At 40.2% G+C, this 15996-nt stretch overlaps 1 protein-coding gene across 1 annotated transcript in view; it reads right to left on the bottom strand.

The window, feature by feature from the left end:
- The window catches only part of SPATC1 (spermatogenesis and centriole associated 1), an 82950-nt gene that overhangs the window by 21667 nt on the left and 45287 nt on the right, over positions 1-15996 (bottom strand). Inside the window, exons 2-4 of the mRNA XM_069096982.1 lie at positions 5090-5863; positions 4258-4836; positions 3697-3836 (exon numbers count right to left, since the gene is read on the bottom strand). Coding sequence (XP_068953083.1) covers positions 3697-3836; positions 4258-4836; positions 5090-5863 — 1493 coding nt within the window. The remainder of the gene's footprint in view (positions 1-3696; positions 3837-4257; positions 4837-5089; positions 5864-15996) is intronic.

Raw genomic sequence — 15996 nt, forward strand, 5'->3', positions numbered from 1 at the left:
TCTCTCTCTCTCTCTCTCTCTCTCTCTCTCTCTCTCTCTCTCTCTCTCTCTCTCTCTCTCTCTCTCTCTCTCTCTCTCTCTCTCTCTCTCTCTCTCTCTCTCTGGAGGCAATTTAGATTAAGTGACTTTCTCAGGGTCACATAACTAATAAATATCTGAGGATTTGAACTCAGGACCTCCTGACTCAAGGACTGGTGCTTTATCCACTCTTCTACCTATCTACCCCAAGCTCTACCTTTTTTGAGGAACTATACAGCCCTCTAGACTTACAATGCACTACACTGGGTAGAGGTCCCCAGTGGGGAGGATGAAGCTGGGGTTACTAGAGAGTCAATTTCCCTCCCCTGGAGCTATACATTCCACATGTATCACAGTATTACTGAAGTGCAAGATCTAGGTTTGCTCTTTGTCATGACTCTATGCCAAACTGCTCCTTAGGTTCCAGCTCCTGGCTTGATCTATGACCTTGGCTTGGTTCAGGAGCTCCTTCATTACTCTGTCTCTACCTGGCACAATTTCTTCCTTGCCAGGGAAATGAGTCCTTATCTCTGTAAGTAGTCTTTCTTTCTGTATTAGGGGTATTGTGTAGTTAAAGTATATGAACTTCATTAACAATGTAGTATCCACAGGCAACACATACCCACAATAAGGTGGCATCATGCTTTGTCAGAGCTGACAGGAAATATCACCCCTTGTTCAGGAGAGAGAGGACAAAGAGGGCCTTCCTTCCAGGAGTGTATGTGGACACACCTGCTATAAGATTTATTAAAGAGACAGTTGGGGCGGCTAGGTGGCGCAGTAAGAGCGCCAGCCCTGGAGTCGGGAGGACCTGGGATCAGTTCTGACATCAGATACTTAACACCCACACAAAATAACTGGCTGTGTAAACTTGAGCAAGTTACTTAACCCCAATTGCTTAAAAAAAAAGAGACAGTTGATGAGCATTTAGAAAGGGGAAATAGTGATTGCTAAACACCAATATGACTTCTTCAAGAACAAGATATGCAAAACTAATCTTATTATTTCCTTTTTTGACAGATTCACTAGACTGGTAGTTCAGAGAGATTCTGTAGACAGAGTATATGGATTTTAGAAAGTCATCTGACAAAGTCTCACATCCTTGTGGAAAAGATGGAGAGATGTGGTTTGAATTCTAGTATAGTTACATAAATTTGGAACTGACTGAATGACTTGGACCCAAAAAGTGATTGATTAATAGATCTATGTCAACCTGTACAGAGGTGGAGTGCCCAATAATCTTGATTTTGTTCTGTCCAAAGAATATCCATTTTAGTCTCATCCAAAGAATCTATGACTTGAGTAAAACCATCAATTTTTAATTTTGTTGGTTTAATTTTAAATTTGTTGGTGACACAAAGATGGAAGGGAAAGCTAACAGTTTAGATGATATAGTTAGTATATAAAAAGAACTTAACAGTTTAAAAGAATGAACTGCCTCTAAGTAAGTGAAATTTTATAGAGATCAATGTGAAATTTTGCACTAGGCTTCAAAGGTGAGTTGAATAAATGTAGGATAGAGGATACATGCCTTAAAAGTTTATGTAGCAAAAATTATGGAGGTTTTAATCAACTGCAAAGTCAATATGAGTCAACAATTTAATATGGCAACTAAAAAAGTTAATTCAATCTTAGGCCAGATTAGTAGAGGCAAAGTATTCAGAACAAGGGAGCTGAAAGTATGGTTACACTCTGTCTTAGCCAGACCACATCTGGAATATAGTTCTTGGTCATAGGTGCCACATTTTACAAAGATTATTGATAAATTAGAGTTCATCCAGACCAGAATGGTGAGAGGACAGGAGTCTATGTCTTAAGAGGATCATTGAAAAGAACTGAAGGTGATTAGTTTAGAGGGAAAAAAAAGTTAAGGAGGATCCAAACTAGTTGTCTTTATATTATTTGAAGGACTGTCAAGTAGAAGAGAAATTAAGTTTACCCTACTCAGTCCCAGAGGGTAGAATTTAGAACAGGGACAGAAGTTGCAGAGAGGCATATTAAGACTTGAAGTAAGGAAAGACTTCCCATCAATTAGACTTCCAAAAGTAGAACTGATCATCTATGGCTGTTCTGGGTTCCTGGCCACTGTAGAGCTTCAAGTGGATGCTTGTTGGGGATTAAAGGAGATTTCTATTTAGGTACAGATTGTTTCCAATTCTGAGATTTTTTCATTTTGTGCAAAATGTTAATGGAAGCTACATGAATTCTACCTAGCTATAGAACATAGTCCAGGAAATATACACATTTGACAGTTTCTCTTGCTGCTACTTAAGACTTCTCATCCATAGACCTTCAGGGAAGATGTTAAAATAAAGAATTAACATTTTCTGTTTTAAGTTGGGAAGGAGAATTTGTGAGGTTAGTGCTTTGAGTGATATTAATTTGTGAAGGAAAAGGGCAATTTAGAGATTCCGAGGGGAAAGGATTTCTTACTGTAATATAAATTATTCTTATTTCAGTTCTTTCCTCATCAAATAATCTAATGTTAGAGTTGACATTATCTTCTAGCATAGGGAGAGGAGATAAGCACTAGATCCTGATTTTCTAAAATGGCATTTGCTAGCTGAGCTAGAAAATGAGAATAAATGTTACGAGAATCAAGAAAGAAAATTACATTTACAGATTAGCCCATAAAGTGAAGATAAGAGCTGTTCTTCTAGGATACTTTGACAACTCTACAGTTTCCCCTTTGTTCCTCTATATTGTTCACTGGAAACTTAACTTTTCAAGGTCTATGTACTTCATCAACAGAATAGTAGAGAATAAATTGGCAATGAGCTTGATCCATAATGGGCCAGAGAAGAGAGAATGCTCACATTTCTTTTATGTTTTAATTTACAAAAATGCCACTTTTCTTTCAACAAGCTAGTGGTGATTACAAAAGATGCCAGTCTCTGAAGTACAAGAGAAACAAAGAAATAATAAACTGATCTGGGACCAGAAAAATCTGAGGGCTGTCAAAGTTCCTGTTACGAGGGCCCTGATCGACTTTCATAGTGTTATGACAACAGGGTGGCAAGATGTCTCAGACCCAGCCCCTTGAATGTTCAGATTCCCACCTTTCTTCCTGAGATGGCCGTCCTACAAGAGGATGCTGACAGTGAATAAGTCTTATCAGAAGCAAATGAAAAAGAGTATGGGACTGAGCGTCAGACATGAACCACTTCAGTGTAGAAGGCAGCAGATTAATTCCTAACAGCTATTCCTATTGAACTCTTCTGGATCCAGTGAAGAGTTCCATATTTCACTAATCCTTTGATCCCACCTCCTGATGCTACCCTGGAGACTTCCTGGGTACTATCTTGGGCCAAATACTATGATTCTTCTCCATTTGCCCTGATACTTGACTTCCATGTCACCAAGTTCAGCTTGCCCTAACCACTGTCCTTATCTTGTCCATAGTTGTTAAACTGCTTGTAACCCGGACTGGTGACTGAAATTTTGTAGCCCTCGGTTGGTACCACAAACAGCTAGTCCATGCCTAACAATAGGCTTAAGATAGCTGACAAGTCTGTAGCCCAGGGTATAATATACTCTAGCAGCTCTAGGCCCCAGGAGCTTTTACCATCTACTGAGAAGTTAGGGGGAGAAGTTAGGGAGTTCAGGTCTGGGATGCAGGAACTAGTGAAACCTACGGGGAGGGGGATTAGAGATCAAGGATTGAAGTTGTGGTCAGACCTGAATAATTTTCTCAGGGATGTTGGAGACTGTGAATCCATAGAGGCGTACTCTCTCAGGAAAGATATTGGAGAGTATTCGACGGTCAAGTTGGAAGGCAATCTCCCCAACCAGACGTTCCCATGTCAGCTGCTTAGGGTCTGAGGAAAAGAAGGAGGACTATATCAGAAGAGGAAGACTGCCAGAGAAGGAGAGAGGAGAGAGAGTGTTAGCAGAAGAGGAGGGAAGCAGACAAAACAGGGATAGACTGGGGGGGGGGGGGGGGGTAGGGGAAAATGGGTGGGGGGTAATGGATAAACAGGGAGGGGGGGGGGGGGGGGGGGGGGGGGGGGGTAAGGGAATAATGGTAGGGGGTCAATGATTAACAGGGAAAGAGAGGCTAGAAGTTTAATAAATTGAAAAAAATTACAAAAGGTGGGATCTCTGAAGGCGTTGGGAGAAAAGGAATGGTTCATGGCAAAAATATATATCTATATATCTATAAGGAGAGACACAGAGATATTGATCTACTGAGAGCCTATATCATGTGTTGGAAATGAGTGGTAGGGGGAGAACACTGACCTCTGGGGGGAGGTTCGTCGTATTTACTGGTCTTCCGATGGGCCATCTTCCTGTCCATCTCCAGGAGCTTCTTGTTTGTAGGTTCTAAGGAACGGGGCCCTTGGGCATTATTGGTAGAGGAAGAACGTGGTTGTGGAGAAGGTGGGGAATGTGAAGGAGAAAAAGAAATGTGTGTAGAGAAGGCAAGTGCTGGGGAAGGTTGTAGATTATTGCGCTGGGTGGTATTGGAGATGTCTTGGCAAATAATTGCATTAAGATTTGGGGGGGAAGATGCAGGAGCACCTTGGTGAAGAGAGGTAGCATCTGCTGTAAGTTGGGAACTAGAGGTAACTGTAACTGGAAGGGCAGATGTGGGAATCGTACCAGCTATGGGGATACAGGGCAAAACTGAAGACATGGCGGGAATAGAGGTATTGTACTGCTCCATGGCTTCTGGGGGTCCAAAGAAAGTTGTGATGGGGGTCCCAATGGGGGTGGAAGTCTGGCCTGGCTGGCTCATAAATGCCATGTTGAAAGGCTCCACATCTGAAGATGGTTCCCAGACCACTGCTGTTTTGTTATCATCAGTGGGAATTATTACTGGTAAGCATAGAGAAGGCAGAGTAAGGCCAAATATTAAAGTAAGGTGAGATTCAGAGAAGTGTCAGGATAGTAAAAATGATTAGGGCAAGAAATAATGTGAGAATAGGTGATGGGATCAGAAAACAGGGTATGTTACTTCAGTACCAAAGCAATCCATCCCCATGACTTCTTGTGTCCCCCCAGCTCCCCTCCCCTCCCCGCCAACAACCTCAATTATTCTTCCCTGGCACTCCCCCCACACACCTGTTACCTTTGGGGACCGTGGCAGCGGAAGCAGGAATGTTGGCTGAAGGCGAAGGACTAGAGGAGCTGTGAAGTGCTGCATCCAAAGTGGGGTGGGGCTGATTGGGGTCAATTAATAGCACATTGTTGACTTTAGGGCTGGGCAACAAATTGCCTGGAGGGCTACTTCTAGAGTCCATTAATGTGGCAGACAGGGCAGCTTTTGGAGGCACAGCTATGGGAGCATCCACAGAGCCTGGCAGGGAGGTCGATGATGTGGTGGTTGGAGGGACGGCCATTGAACCTATTAGTGGAATGCCTACAGAAGCTGCTGGGAAGCTGGGGCTGTTTGTGGGGCCAGTCATAGGACCGACTGTTAGAGGGCTGTTGCTAGAGTCAGAGAGAGGCCCGGTCAGTAGGCTGCTGGCAGGAGAAATAGGCAAAGGGACAGTTCCAGAGCCTATCGCGGGACTGCTTGAAGGCGCAGCCGTGGAATAAGGCAAAGGATTTGTCTGAAAGTTCTTTGGAGATACAGCTATGGAACCAGCCGGTTGATTGTTCAGGGTGCCGGTTATGAAGCTGAACAGTGGATTGTTTGGAAGAACAGCCACGGAGCCAGGTATTGTATTATTTAGGGGACGAGGTAAAGGACCAGTCAGAGGACTGGATGCAGGGCAGGTCGAAGAGCTAGCCAAAGCGCTGGACTGTGAGTTATTCAGAATTTCAGCCAATGAGGTTAGGATTCCTAACTCATCCAATCCAGGGTCGTGGGTTGATTCTGGGCCTGAGGGTGAAAAGACACCTAGGTAGAAACAAAAAGAAGCTAGTGAGAACTCAGATCTCTGGGTAGGGGCTGGAATCTGTGATGAAATTCCAAAGGCTGCTTCCTATTCAGCCCAGAGTGGCTTCTTCCTACCACCTATGGAGAGATTAGTCACATTTCATCCTCAACCCTAGATTATCTCAACTATACTCTCTTTTGGAGAGCAGTGTATTTGTTATGAGTCATGGGTATATGGGCCTCTAGGTGGCACAGTGGAAAGAATATTAGGTCTGGAGTCAGGAAGACTCATCTTCCTGAATTCAAAACTGGCCTCAGACACTTAGTTGCTGTGTGACCCTGAGTAAGTCACTTAACCCTGTTTGTTTCAGTTTTTTCAACTAAAAATGAGCTGGAAAAGGAAATGGCAAACCACTTCAGAATCTTTGCCAAGAAAAACCCAAAAGGGATCAAGAAGAATTGGACAGGACTGAAAATGACTAACGAACAACTAAAGATATTGACTATGCAACCCCATGGCTAACTGGTCCTCTAAAGACTTCGAGTTCACATGGACTGGTTTGTATATCCAGGGTCAATCTGAAAAAGGAAATTTTTTTCCTCTTTGAGCTTATTCCCTGCCTTCCCTCCAACTTGGAAACGCTCCAGAAAAATCTACTAACACTTGTAATACTCTTCCCATATGTGAAATCTTGTTATAGCTTGTGTCTGGATTTCCCCAAATGTGGATAAAGGAATCCCAAGCTTTCATAGTTCAAGGTACTAAATGTATATTGGGTACAGGGCAGCCTTTATTTTACCACATAGAAAATGGAGCACATACAAAAGACTAACAGAAACCTAGTAAGTTACAAACAAACAAAACAAAAAACCAACCCACATGTAAAGTATTCAAGAAAAATTATGGGCCAGAATAAAATTTTAGAAAGGTTGCCAAGAAAACCCCACATGGGGCCACGAAGAGTCAAACATGACTGAAAGGACTCAACAACAACCACAAACACTTTAGGGATGCAGCCAAAGCAAACTTTGGAGGAAAATTTATCATATGTGTACAAAAGTATTTATAGCAGCTTTTTCTGTGGTGACAGAAATTGAGGAATGACTGAGTAAGCTGTGGTATACGAATGTAATGGAATATTATTGTGCAATAAGAAATGCAGAGCAGGAAAATTTCAGAAAAAACCTGGAAAGACTTACATGAACAGATATAAAGTGAGATGAACAGAACCAGCCTGAAGTCAGGAAGACTTATGTTTCCTGAGTTCAAATCTGGCCTCAGACACTTACTAGCTGTGTGACCCTGGGTAAGTCACTTCATTTCTCTCCTCAGTTTCCCCATCTGTAAAATGGAAATAATAATAGCACCTACCTTATAGGATTGTTGTGAGGATCAAATGAGATAGCATATGCAAAGTGCTATAAATCCTAGAACTTTATTATTATATTGGACCTTTATCAGAGAAATTTAAACATTTTTTCTAGTTGTTTCTCCTTATTTTTAAAGTTTTAACTACAGTGAAAGGTTAAGGTTTTAACTGCATTTTATTGTGCACATGCAGAAACTTTTCAGTTTTATGTAATAAAATTGTACATTTTATCTTTTGTTTTGTTTTTGCCTTTTTTTTGGAGGGGAGAAGGCTGGGCAATTGGGGTTAAGTGACTTACCCAAGGTCACATGGCTAGTTTTTTATGTTAAGTGTCTGAGGTTGGATTTGAACTCAGGTCCTCCTGACTCCAGGGCCAGTGCTCTATTTACTGCACCACCTAGCCACCCCATAATACAGTTTTAACCTTTTTTTGGAGGGGAGAAGCCTGGGCAATTGGGGTTAAGTGATTTGCCCAAGGTCACACGGCTAGTAAGTGTTGAGTGTCTGAGGCTGGATTTGAACTCAGGTCCTCCTGACTCCAGGGCCCGTGCTCTATTTACTGTGCCACCTAGCTGCCCCTACATTTTATCTTTTATGATCATCTTTAGACCTAGTTTTAGGTAATAATTTTCTTTCCTCTCCATAGTTGTAAAAGTTGTCTCCTTCCTCTTTTCCATTTTTAAAAAATGAAGTGACCTTTTATATTAGGACATGTATCCATCTGGAACTAATTGTGGTAGATAGTACAAAACTGATTCCTATTTTCTCAGTGTTTGTCAGATAGAAAGCTTTTACCCCAGGGTTGGTTTCCTTGGGTTTAGTGGATACTAATTGGGCAGCTAGGAGTCTGTGGATAGAGGGCCCAGCCTGGAGTCAGGAAGCTTCATTTTCTTGAGTTCAGATCTAACCTCAGACACTTGCGAGCCCAGGCAAATCAAACAGGACTGAAAAACAACAGAGAACAATTTTCTAAGTTTGGTTGTTCCAGGATCATATTTGCCTAATCTGTTCTATTGATAATTTTTTCTACTTTTAAACAATATAACATAGTTCTGGTGATTATCAATTCATAGTATAATTTAAGATCTTATACTTTGGAATTCTCCATTCAGGTTGGGTACCTTCCCTTTCCCTTTCTTCACTTTCCAACTTCCTTGTCTGTGTGGTCTTTTCCTATTAGATTAATAAACTCTGTGAGGGCAGAGACTGCTTTTCCTTTTCATATTTGTAGCCTCAGTATTGAAGGTAGCTCGGGGCCACACTGGATAGAGTGCTGGGCCTGGAATTAGGAAGACATCTTCATGAGTTCGAAATCTGATCGCAGATACTTAATAGCTGTGTGATCCTGGGTAAGTCACTTTAACCATGCTTTGCCTCAGTTTCCTCAACTGAAAATGATCTGGAGAAGGAAATGGCAAACCACAGCAGAATCTTTGCCAAGAAAACCACAAATGGGGTCACGAAGAGTCAGACATGACTGAAATGACTGTACAACAGCAATCCTCAGCAGTGTGTAGCATAATGCCTAATAAATGCTTTATTGCATTAAGTAGGTACTTAATGCTCGTTGACTGACTGACCACTAAAACCCCTTTATTTCTAGTTTTTAAAAATTGTTTCCTTTGTGATTCTTGACCTTTTGTTTTCCAGGTTTATTTCACATTGCTATAGTAGCATTCTCTACACTTTAGCCAAACTAGCCTATTTTTTGTTCCCTGAACCCAGGATTATGTCTCCTCCATATGTGCCTTTGAACAAGTTATCTCCCCCAGCCCTATACCTGGAATAGGAATTCCCTTAACACTTACCTCAAAGAAGTCCAAGCTTCCTTAAAGGTTTATCTCAGGCGCTACCTTTTTTAGAAAGCCTTTCCTAATTCCCTTCTTCAAATTATTTTGTATTTACTTCTCTGTGTACATGCTGTTTCCCCCAGTTTAATGTAAGCCCCTAGAGGGTAGGGATGTTTCTCATTTTGTCTCCATATTTCCGGTACCTAATAGAATACTTTGAACATAATACACACTTAATAGTTGTTTGCTGAGCTACAACAAATTGGGAGAAAAGAGGACATTCTAGGAATAGAACATGTTATGAATAATATGGGAATGCCTTTGAGTGGGAAAGTACAGAGCATCCATTGTGAGTTGCCCAGTCTGAGCTGACATTTGATTTAGGCTTCCAATGATGCATAGGAATTGAGGAGACTGAAGGGGGCTTCATCAAGCAATATCACAAGCAAAGTCGAGGAGTTTTGAAAGTGTAGAGGGTGGGCAGGAAGTAGCAAAGAGTTCCTTTAGATAGTATCTCATTAAAAAAAACACTAGAAACCAAGAGGATCTCCACCAGTTGTCCAATGGCTGAGTAAACTGCAGCATATTAGTATAATGGCGTGTTATTGTACCACAAGAAATTACAAATATGAAGAATGCAGAAAAACTTGGGAATTTTAAACTGATGCTGCTCTGTTATGAAGATAAAAGGTAAACAATAGGCAAATAGGCACAATGGTTACAATGATGTACATGAAAACAATATTAAAAAGAGCAATTCAATGAAGGTTTAGCACAGTGCCTCAAATATACATATATGTATATACATATATGTGTGTATATACACATAGGTGATTGACAAAGCAATAACCAATCTTGACTCCAGAGGACTGACTGTGAAGCATACCTTCCTCCTCCCACACCCTAACTTAGAGAGGTGGTGGATACAGATGAAGAATGAGACACATGATGTTGTTCAAGTCGTAATATCAACCCATAGGCAACCTAATTTTTGTCTTCTATAAGCTTACAGAAAATACCTTGTCGCTTAATAAATCAATTAACCTTTAAAGGAGGTGTATTTCACAATTTGTCCACTAAGTGGCACTATACTTGAGCCCAAACTAAACCGCAATATCAAAATCTACCGGTACCTAGACTACTGGCACTAGCCCTCTTTCTGGGCTGCGCGTGGGAGGCTGCTGAAGGACTGGAAAATTTCTACCGCCGATCAGAAGGTACACAGCTGAAAATCTTTGACTAATGCCCCAGCTCCGCACAGTCTGAAAGTGTAATACCGCTCCAAATTATCGGGAAAAATCACTTCCCACCCTGGGCAATTCCCATGACCCTATCTCTTTATGCTGCACAACCCATCCGCACTGCGGCCACATAACTTATTCCGCTTCGTAGAAGGCTCAGTGTGATTGCTTTCTGCCATTTCTGCTGACCACCCTCATTACTTCCGGACGGATTGTCTGGAGAGAAGCTTCAAATCCCTCTAGCATCTGCAGGTCACGTACGGATTAATGGAAAGTGTAACAACGACAACTACAATTAGTATTTAAGTGGCGCTATGTAACATTTGCAAAGTACCATATAGGCTGTCTCATTCTATGGCACACCTTCTGGGGCTTCTCATTGGTCAGGACTGCCTCAAGGGACGTCAGGTAGAGAGAGGAAGCAGTCGCATTCATTAAGGCATGCTCTGAAAACAAGATTTTCACAAACTGCTGGTTCTGCCCTGCTCTAGTCTTGTCTCTTTTGTAAGAGACCCTTACCCTGGTTCCGGTCACAGCAGACACCTCAGCTGCCATAATAGCAAAAAAAAAAAAGCCGTGCCCCCTGATGGCCATATTTCACTCCTTTCGTCCCCCTTCCCAAAAGCAACTAATATTCATCCGTCTCGGATGCCTACTTCCTAAACCAAGCAAAGGATGGACCAGAAATCTTTATCAAAGGCAAAGCCACCAAAAGACAAAAAGGATTAAAAACCAACATGTATTCAAATCTTGCTCCATCTCCAGACCTTTCCTGTGGCTTCATCTTTGCCCGAAGCAGCTGCTCAGGCTGTCCCACTTTCCATGCCTCACTGACAACTTCTCTTTTGAGGACCATTCTAGCTCCCACAGAGATCAAACATGTTTTAAACCCCCGTTACAGATGAAAAATTCAGTATCAGTGGGACTGTGGGAAAACAGGCACACGAATTCATTAGGAGTGGAATTATGGATTGGTCCAACTATTTTGGAAAACAGTTTGGAATCATGCAAGAAAAGTTTAAAAAATTCATCACGCCCTTTTCATCCAGTAATTGCCTTACTGAGTTTATATTCCAAGATTATTATTGGACAACAAGAAAAACCCAGTTGTATGTGACAGTGATGTATGGTAGGTATATTTTTGGTGGCTAGCTCAAGGCATATGTAAGGTGCTACAGTACTAAAACAATTTACACCTAGCTTATGCTCTACTTTCTGTGAGCTTACAGAAAAGCAAATTAGTTAGGTAATTGATAGAAAGTGACTGTAGTATATAATATGGTCACCAGGTGGTGGTATTCTCAAAACCACAAGCTTACTAGTCTGCATCACAGGGCATTCCCAAAGGCTATAGGTAGGGTGGCTACTGCTCACCACAAGGTGCTTATGTGTATAAACTGAGTATTCCTTGTCTCATCACCCTGAGTTTCCAGAACTTACCTTCAGCTCTGACATCAAATCAGTAATAATTTAGGAGTAGGTATAGAAAAAGATAGAAAACTGTCCTGAAATATTAAAATTATGAAAATATCAATTTGACCCACAACACCATTTGTGTCTGGGACCTCTGTTTCTCAGTCATGACCCTTCCATGTTAGGGTTTTTTTTTTTTAACTTTTTTGGGCCAGATTGATGAAGGGGTCATGGACCCGGTTGACAATCTGGAAAAGCCAATGGTCCTTCTTGGAATGATGTTTTTAAATGGATAATATAAAATTCACTGGATTCTAGTAGAAAGTAATTGAATTTAGTTATCAAATTTTTTTTTAAGTTCATGGACCCCACACATTAAGAACCCTTGCTTCACATTCATATTATTACATAGGCAATGTACGCTGTAACCACATGCTTTATGTACCAAAAAAATTGATCAAGATACTTATTAAGAGCTGATCCATCAAGCCCTCACTTTAACTTCCTGCCAATCACCCTCAATATTTTGGGGGGTATGGGGAGAAATTCCAAATTCTACCAGAAGTAAAGGTCATAAAAGGATTCAAAAGAGAGACACTTTTAGAACTTTCAAAACGATTTACAGTCATTCAAAAGACACTTCTAGACCTTGATGGGGAGGGTGAGCGAGAATAGGATTAACACTAGGAAAATGGGGCTGAGAAAAATGGTACTACTTCCCATCTTTCCCTCTTAGAATTTTCCCAACAGAATTCTGACCCTTTCCGGTCTAGACTCTTCCACAAAACTGATCTCATCTCATAATACTGGTCCCTGATCACTGCTCCCTGATCACTGCAGCTCTCCTAGAACTGATCTTTGCTGGAACCTATTCAGATTGTGGCAACAGCAAGCAGCCAATGGTGGTTACCCATTTTACTGGCGTAGAAGGAATGGCCTAAAAGAACAAATCAAAAAATCTATTCAAAGGTGAAAGAAAGGTAAAGTAAAAGGTTTGGGGGTTTATACATCTAAATACATTTAATGGCTTATGAGACTGGAGTTCTAACAAAATCACACAGCAATCTCGGACCCATGTTGCTTTTCAAGCTGGCTTCTCATATGTTCTCATCTGAATCTTTCTTGATATACTTATTGTAAAACAGCCCACTTCTCTAATTTGAAATGCTTTTCTCTAGCATGACATTTCATTGGCCTTTTTGTAAAAAAAACCCAAGTTTTTATTGATACCTTTTGCTTTTACATTATGTTTATTTCCAGATATATCTCTCCTCTCTGAGTCACAGAGCCTTCCTTTGGGGCAAAGATTTAAAAAGAGGAGGAAAAAGCAGTTCAGGAAAATAAACAAACACATGGACTAATTCCATAACTTTTTTTGTGGTCAATTTATCATAATCTTCTCTGTGAATAAATAGACCCCAAACACTTCCTCATCTCTGGTGCCTTCGAGAAGGAAACAATGCAAGGAAAAGCCAAGAAAAGACCAAACCAGAAAATATATATTTAATATATGTATATATGTGTATGTATACATCTATGTATATGCAGGTATGTATATATATGAAGACAACTTTAAACAGCAATGAAATTAAATAACAAATACAATGAACTTATTAAAAATCAATACACATACCTTTCCTTTCACTGAAAAATCGTAAGCTACTTAAGTGTAGGGTTATATGTATAAAGAAAGTGTGATTTATTCCTGTAGGAGATGTATAAAAGCTCTTCAATCAATCAATGGACTATTGGTTGACTGAAGTGTCAGTCACATCTCTGGAGTCAGTCAACACAAGAGGAAGCTCCATCAGTTGAGGGTTTCTCTCTAGTAATTGAGAAGGGCTGATTATGAAGAATCCAACTCATGAAACTCACTCTTTGACTTTTCCCTGGTGGGTTTCTACATTCTGTGGGGGAGGGAGAGATTCTTTCTTTTTCCTCCTCGTTTTCATTAGCGATGGCATCTTGTTGGGGAGCAACTTTTCCAGTAGGAGATGCTGTGCACTGTAGTGAGAGCTGAGAGAGTCAGCTTTGGCATTTGCAAGCTGAGCTTCAGAAAGGAACAAATTCAGGGATTCCAGCTGAGAGACTTGCCAGGGAGAGACACTGTGCCCAGGAGGAAGGGAATGAGGCCATGACAAGAAGAAAGAAGGTATCTGGGTACTGCAGTATTACGGGAATAAGTTGCCTTGTCCACATGTACTCCCTATAATCCCTACTCTCAGAGTATACTCTCTAGTATAGTCTTGGGAATTGGGAGATGTAAGGACTCCAGTCTCAGGTTTGTCTGGACAAATACATGTCTCCCACTCTCATGTGCTTCTGCCATAAGCTGATATTGCTAGGGTGGGGAGATGCCTTCCCATCCCTTACTGGAAGTCCAGTCTAAATGTCCAGGGGATAAAAATCAGAAAAATGTTCCCCCAAAGGTGAGGCATATATGTGTGTGTATGTATATGTATATGTGTATGTGTATGTATATATGTATGTGTATACACACACATAGACACATATCTACTCATTCTTATATGCCGCAGTTGATATTATTTTGACAAAAGCCAACATTCGCTACCTATACCACTCTTTAGCACTTGATAGTATATATAATCTTGTTTTTTGTTTTTTCTATAAGGAGGTAAGTTCCCTAAGGTCAGGAACTGGTCTTAGATTGTTCTGGTATCTTTCAGAGTACCTAATATTACTTCAATTCCTTGCAGTTACTCAACAAACATTATTGATTTGAAATCCAACAAATGCCACAGTCTCTGGTTTGCAACATGCATTTGTGAGTGTTATAGGTATGGTGACCAATATATTTAAGAAATGAAGGATGATTTCCTCTTATCAAGAAAAAGAAAGCATACTTTTAATAAGACTTTGCAAAAGAAACATCCTTAAGTTAAATTCTATGTCTCCATTTAGGGTTCAGAAAATTTGGTCATCATTATCTATAGAGTCATAGATATTAGAATTGGAAGGGATCTCAGAGGCCATCTACTTCAAAACCATTGTTTTACAGATAAGTGAGTCAAGGTTAAATGACTTGCCCAAGGTCACACAGCAGTAAATGGCAGAACTGGTATCTGGACCCAGGAGCATCCAAAATTGGACCTTAGTAGAGCATAGTAAGGGATATCACCTTAGGATTGTATGATCTGAAAAAAAAAATGAACAGCCATTAGGGAAAGCAAAGGATAATATATGGACAGTCCAAATGTTTCACTCTTATCCACTGAAGGGAGGAGGGGTAGAAGCATTTATTAAGTACCTACAATATGTTAGGCATTGTGTAAGTGCTTTATAAAAATTATCTTGTTTAATCCATGGAATCTTGAAAGATCAAGAGAAAAGTTGCCTATGTTCTAGGTAGATATTTAATGAAAGATACATAGAAGGGCAAAAACCAAGATTGAAAAAGGTAAGAACTTGTGCTTTGTATCACTGGAGGTAAGTACCACATCAGTGAGATCTTAGATTCACTGAAGTATAGTATTAAATTAAATATGCATAAGCTTAAAGATCAATGGGCATTGTATGTGTATAGCATGTACATAGACATGCACATCTAGCAATATGTCCTATATAATGCAACATATAAATCACATGCACACAATCTCTTATCACATATACAATAAATTACATGTTATACATGTTTGATGTAATTTATTATGCATATGAAATAAGTAATTTCTTGTGCATGTATTATGAGTGATGTTTTACAATGTGATAAATGTCATATATCACATTGTGGTATTAGATTATGCAATATGTAATACTGATGGTATAATTCATTAGATTATCCATCTGATTAATAGTCTTTCTTTTCTTTACATAGATCATTAGATCAAACTCTTCTGATTGTGCATGGATCTCATTGAGGAGACCCCTCTAGTTTTACAGGACTTTATGCAATTAGAAGAATGTCATCTTTAGATGGTAAAAGACATTACCATTATGGGTAATCCAATGGACAACCCATGTTAGGCATAGGTAAGTGCCAATTAATTATTTGTATGCAAGAAATGGACAAAAGGAATATTTGAAGGATCCAAAAGTTTTTTATTGTGGTATTCTCTCCACCAATGCAGCTCATAACTTTTTTTTTTCGAACTTAATTATTTTTGAGAGTTGCTATGACCAATAAAATTAAACAGTCTGCAGGCAACTTGGTCATGAGACTCTAGGAATATAACTAGGCCAATCTTCAGACAGCAGACGCAATAATACATCACATACCTCACCTCCCACTCTCTAGAATTTAGGTCCCTTCCAGTTTTAAATCTTATCCTATGATGCTGGGGATGCAGGGGATTGCAATGAAAAGATGGCAAACAAAGTCA

This window comes from Petaurus breviceps, unplaced genomic scaffold, assembly GCF_028583685.1.
Source record: "Petaurus breviceps papuanus isolate PSGF00001 unplaced genomic scaffold, PetGlider_PUasm1.0 350, whole genome shotgun sequence".
NCBI lineage: Eukaryota > Metazoa > Chordata > Mammalia > Diprotodontia > Petauridae > Petaurus > Petaurus breviceps.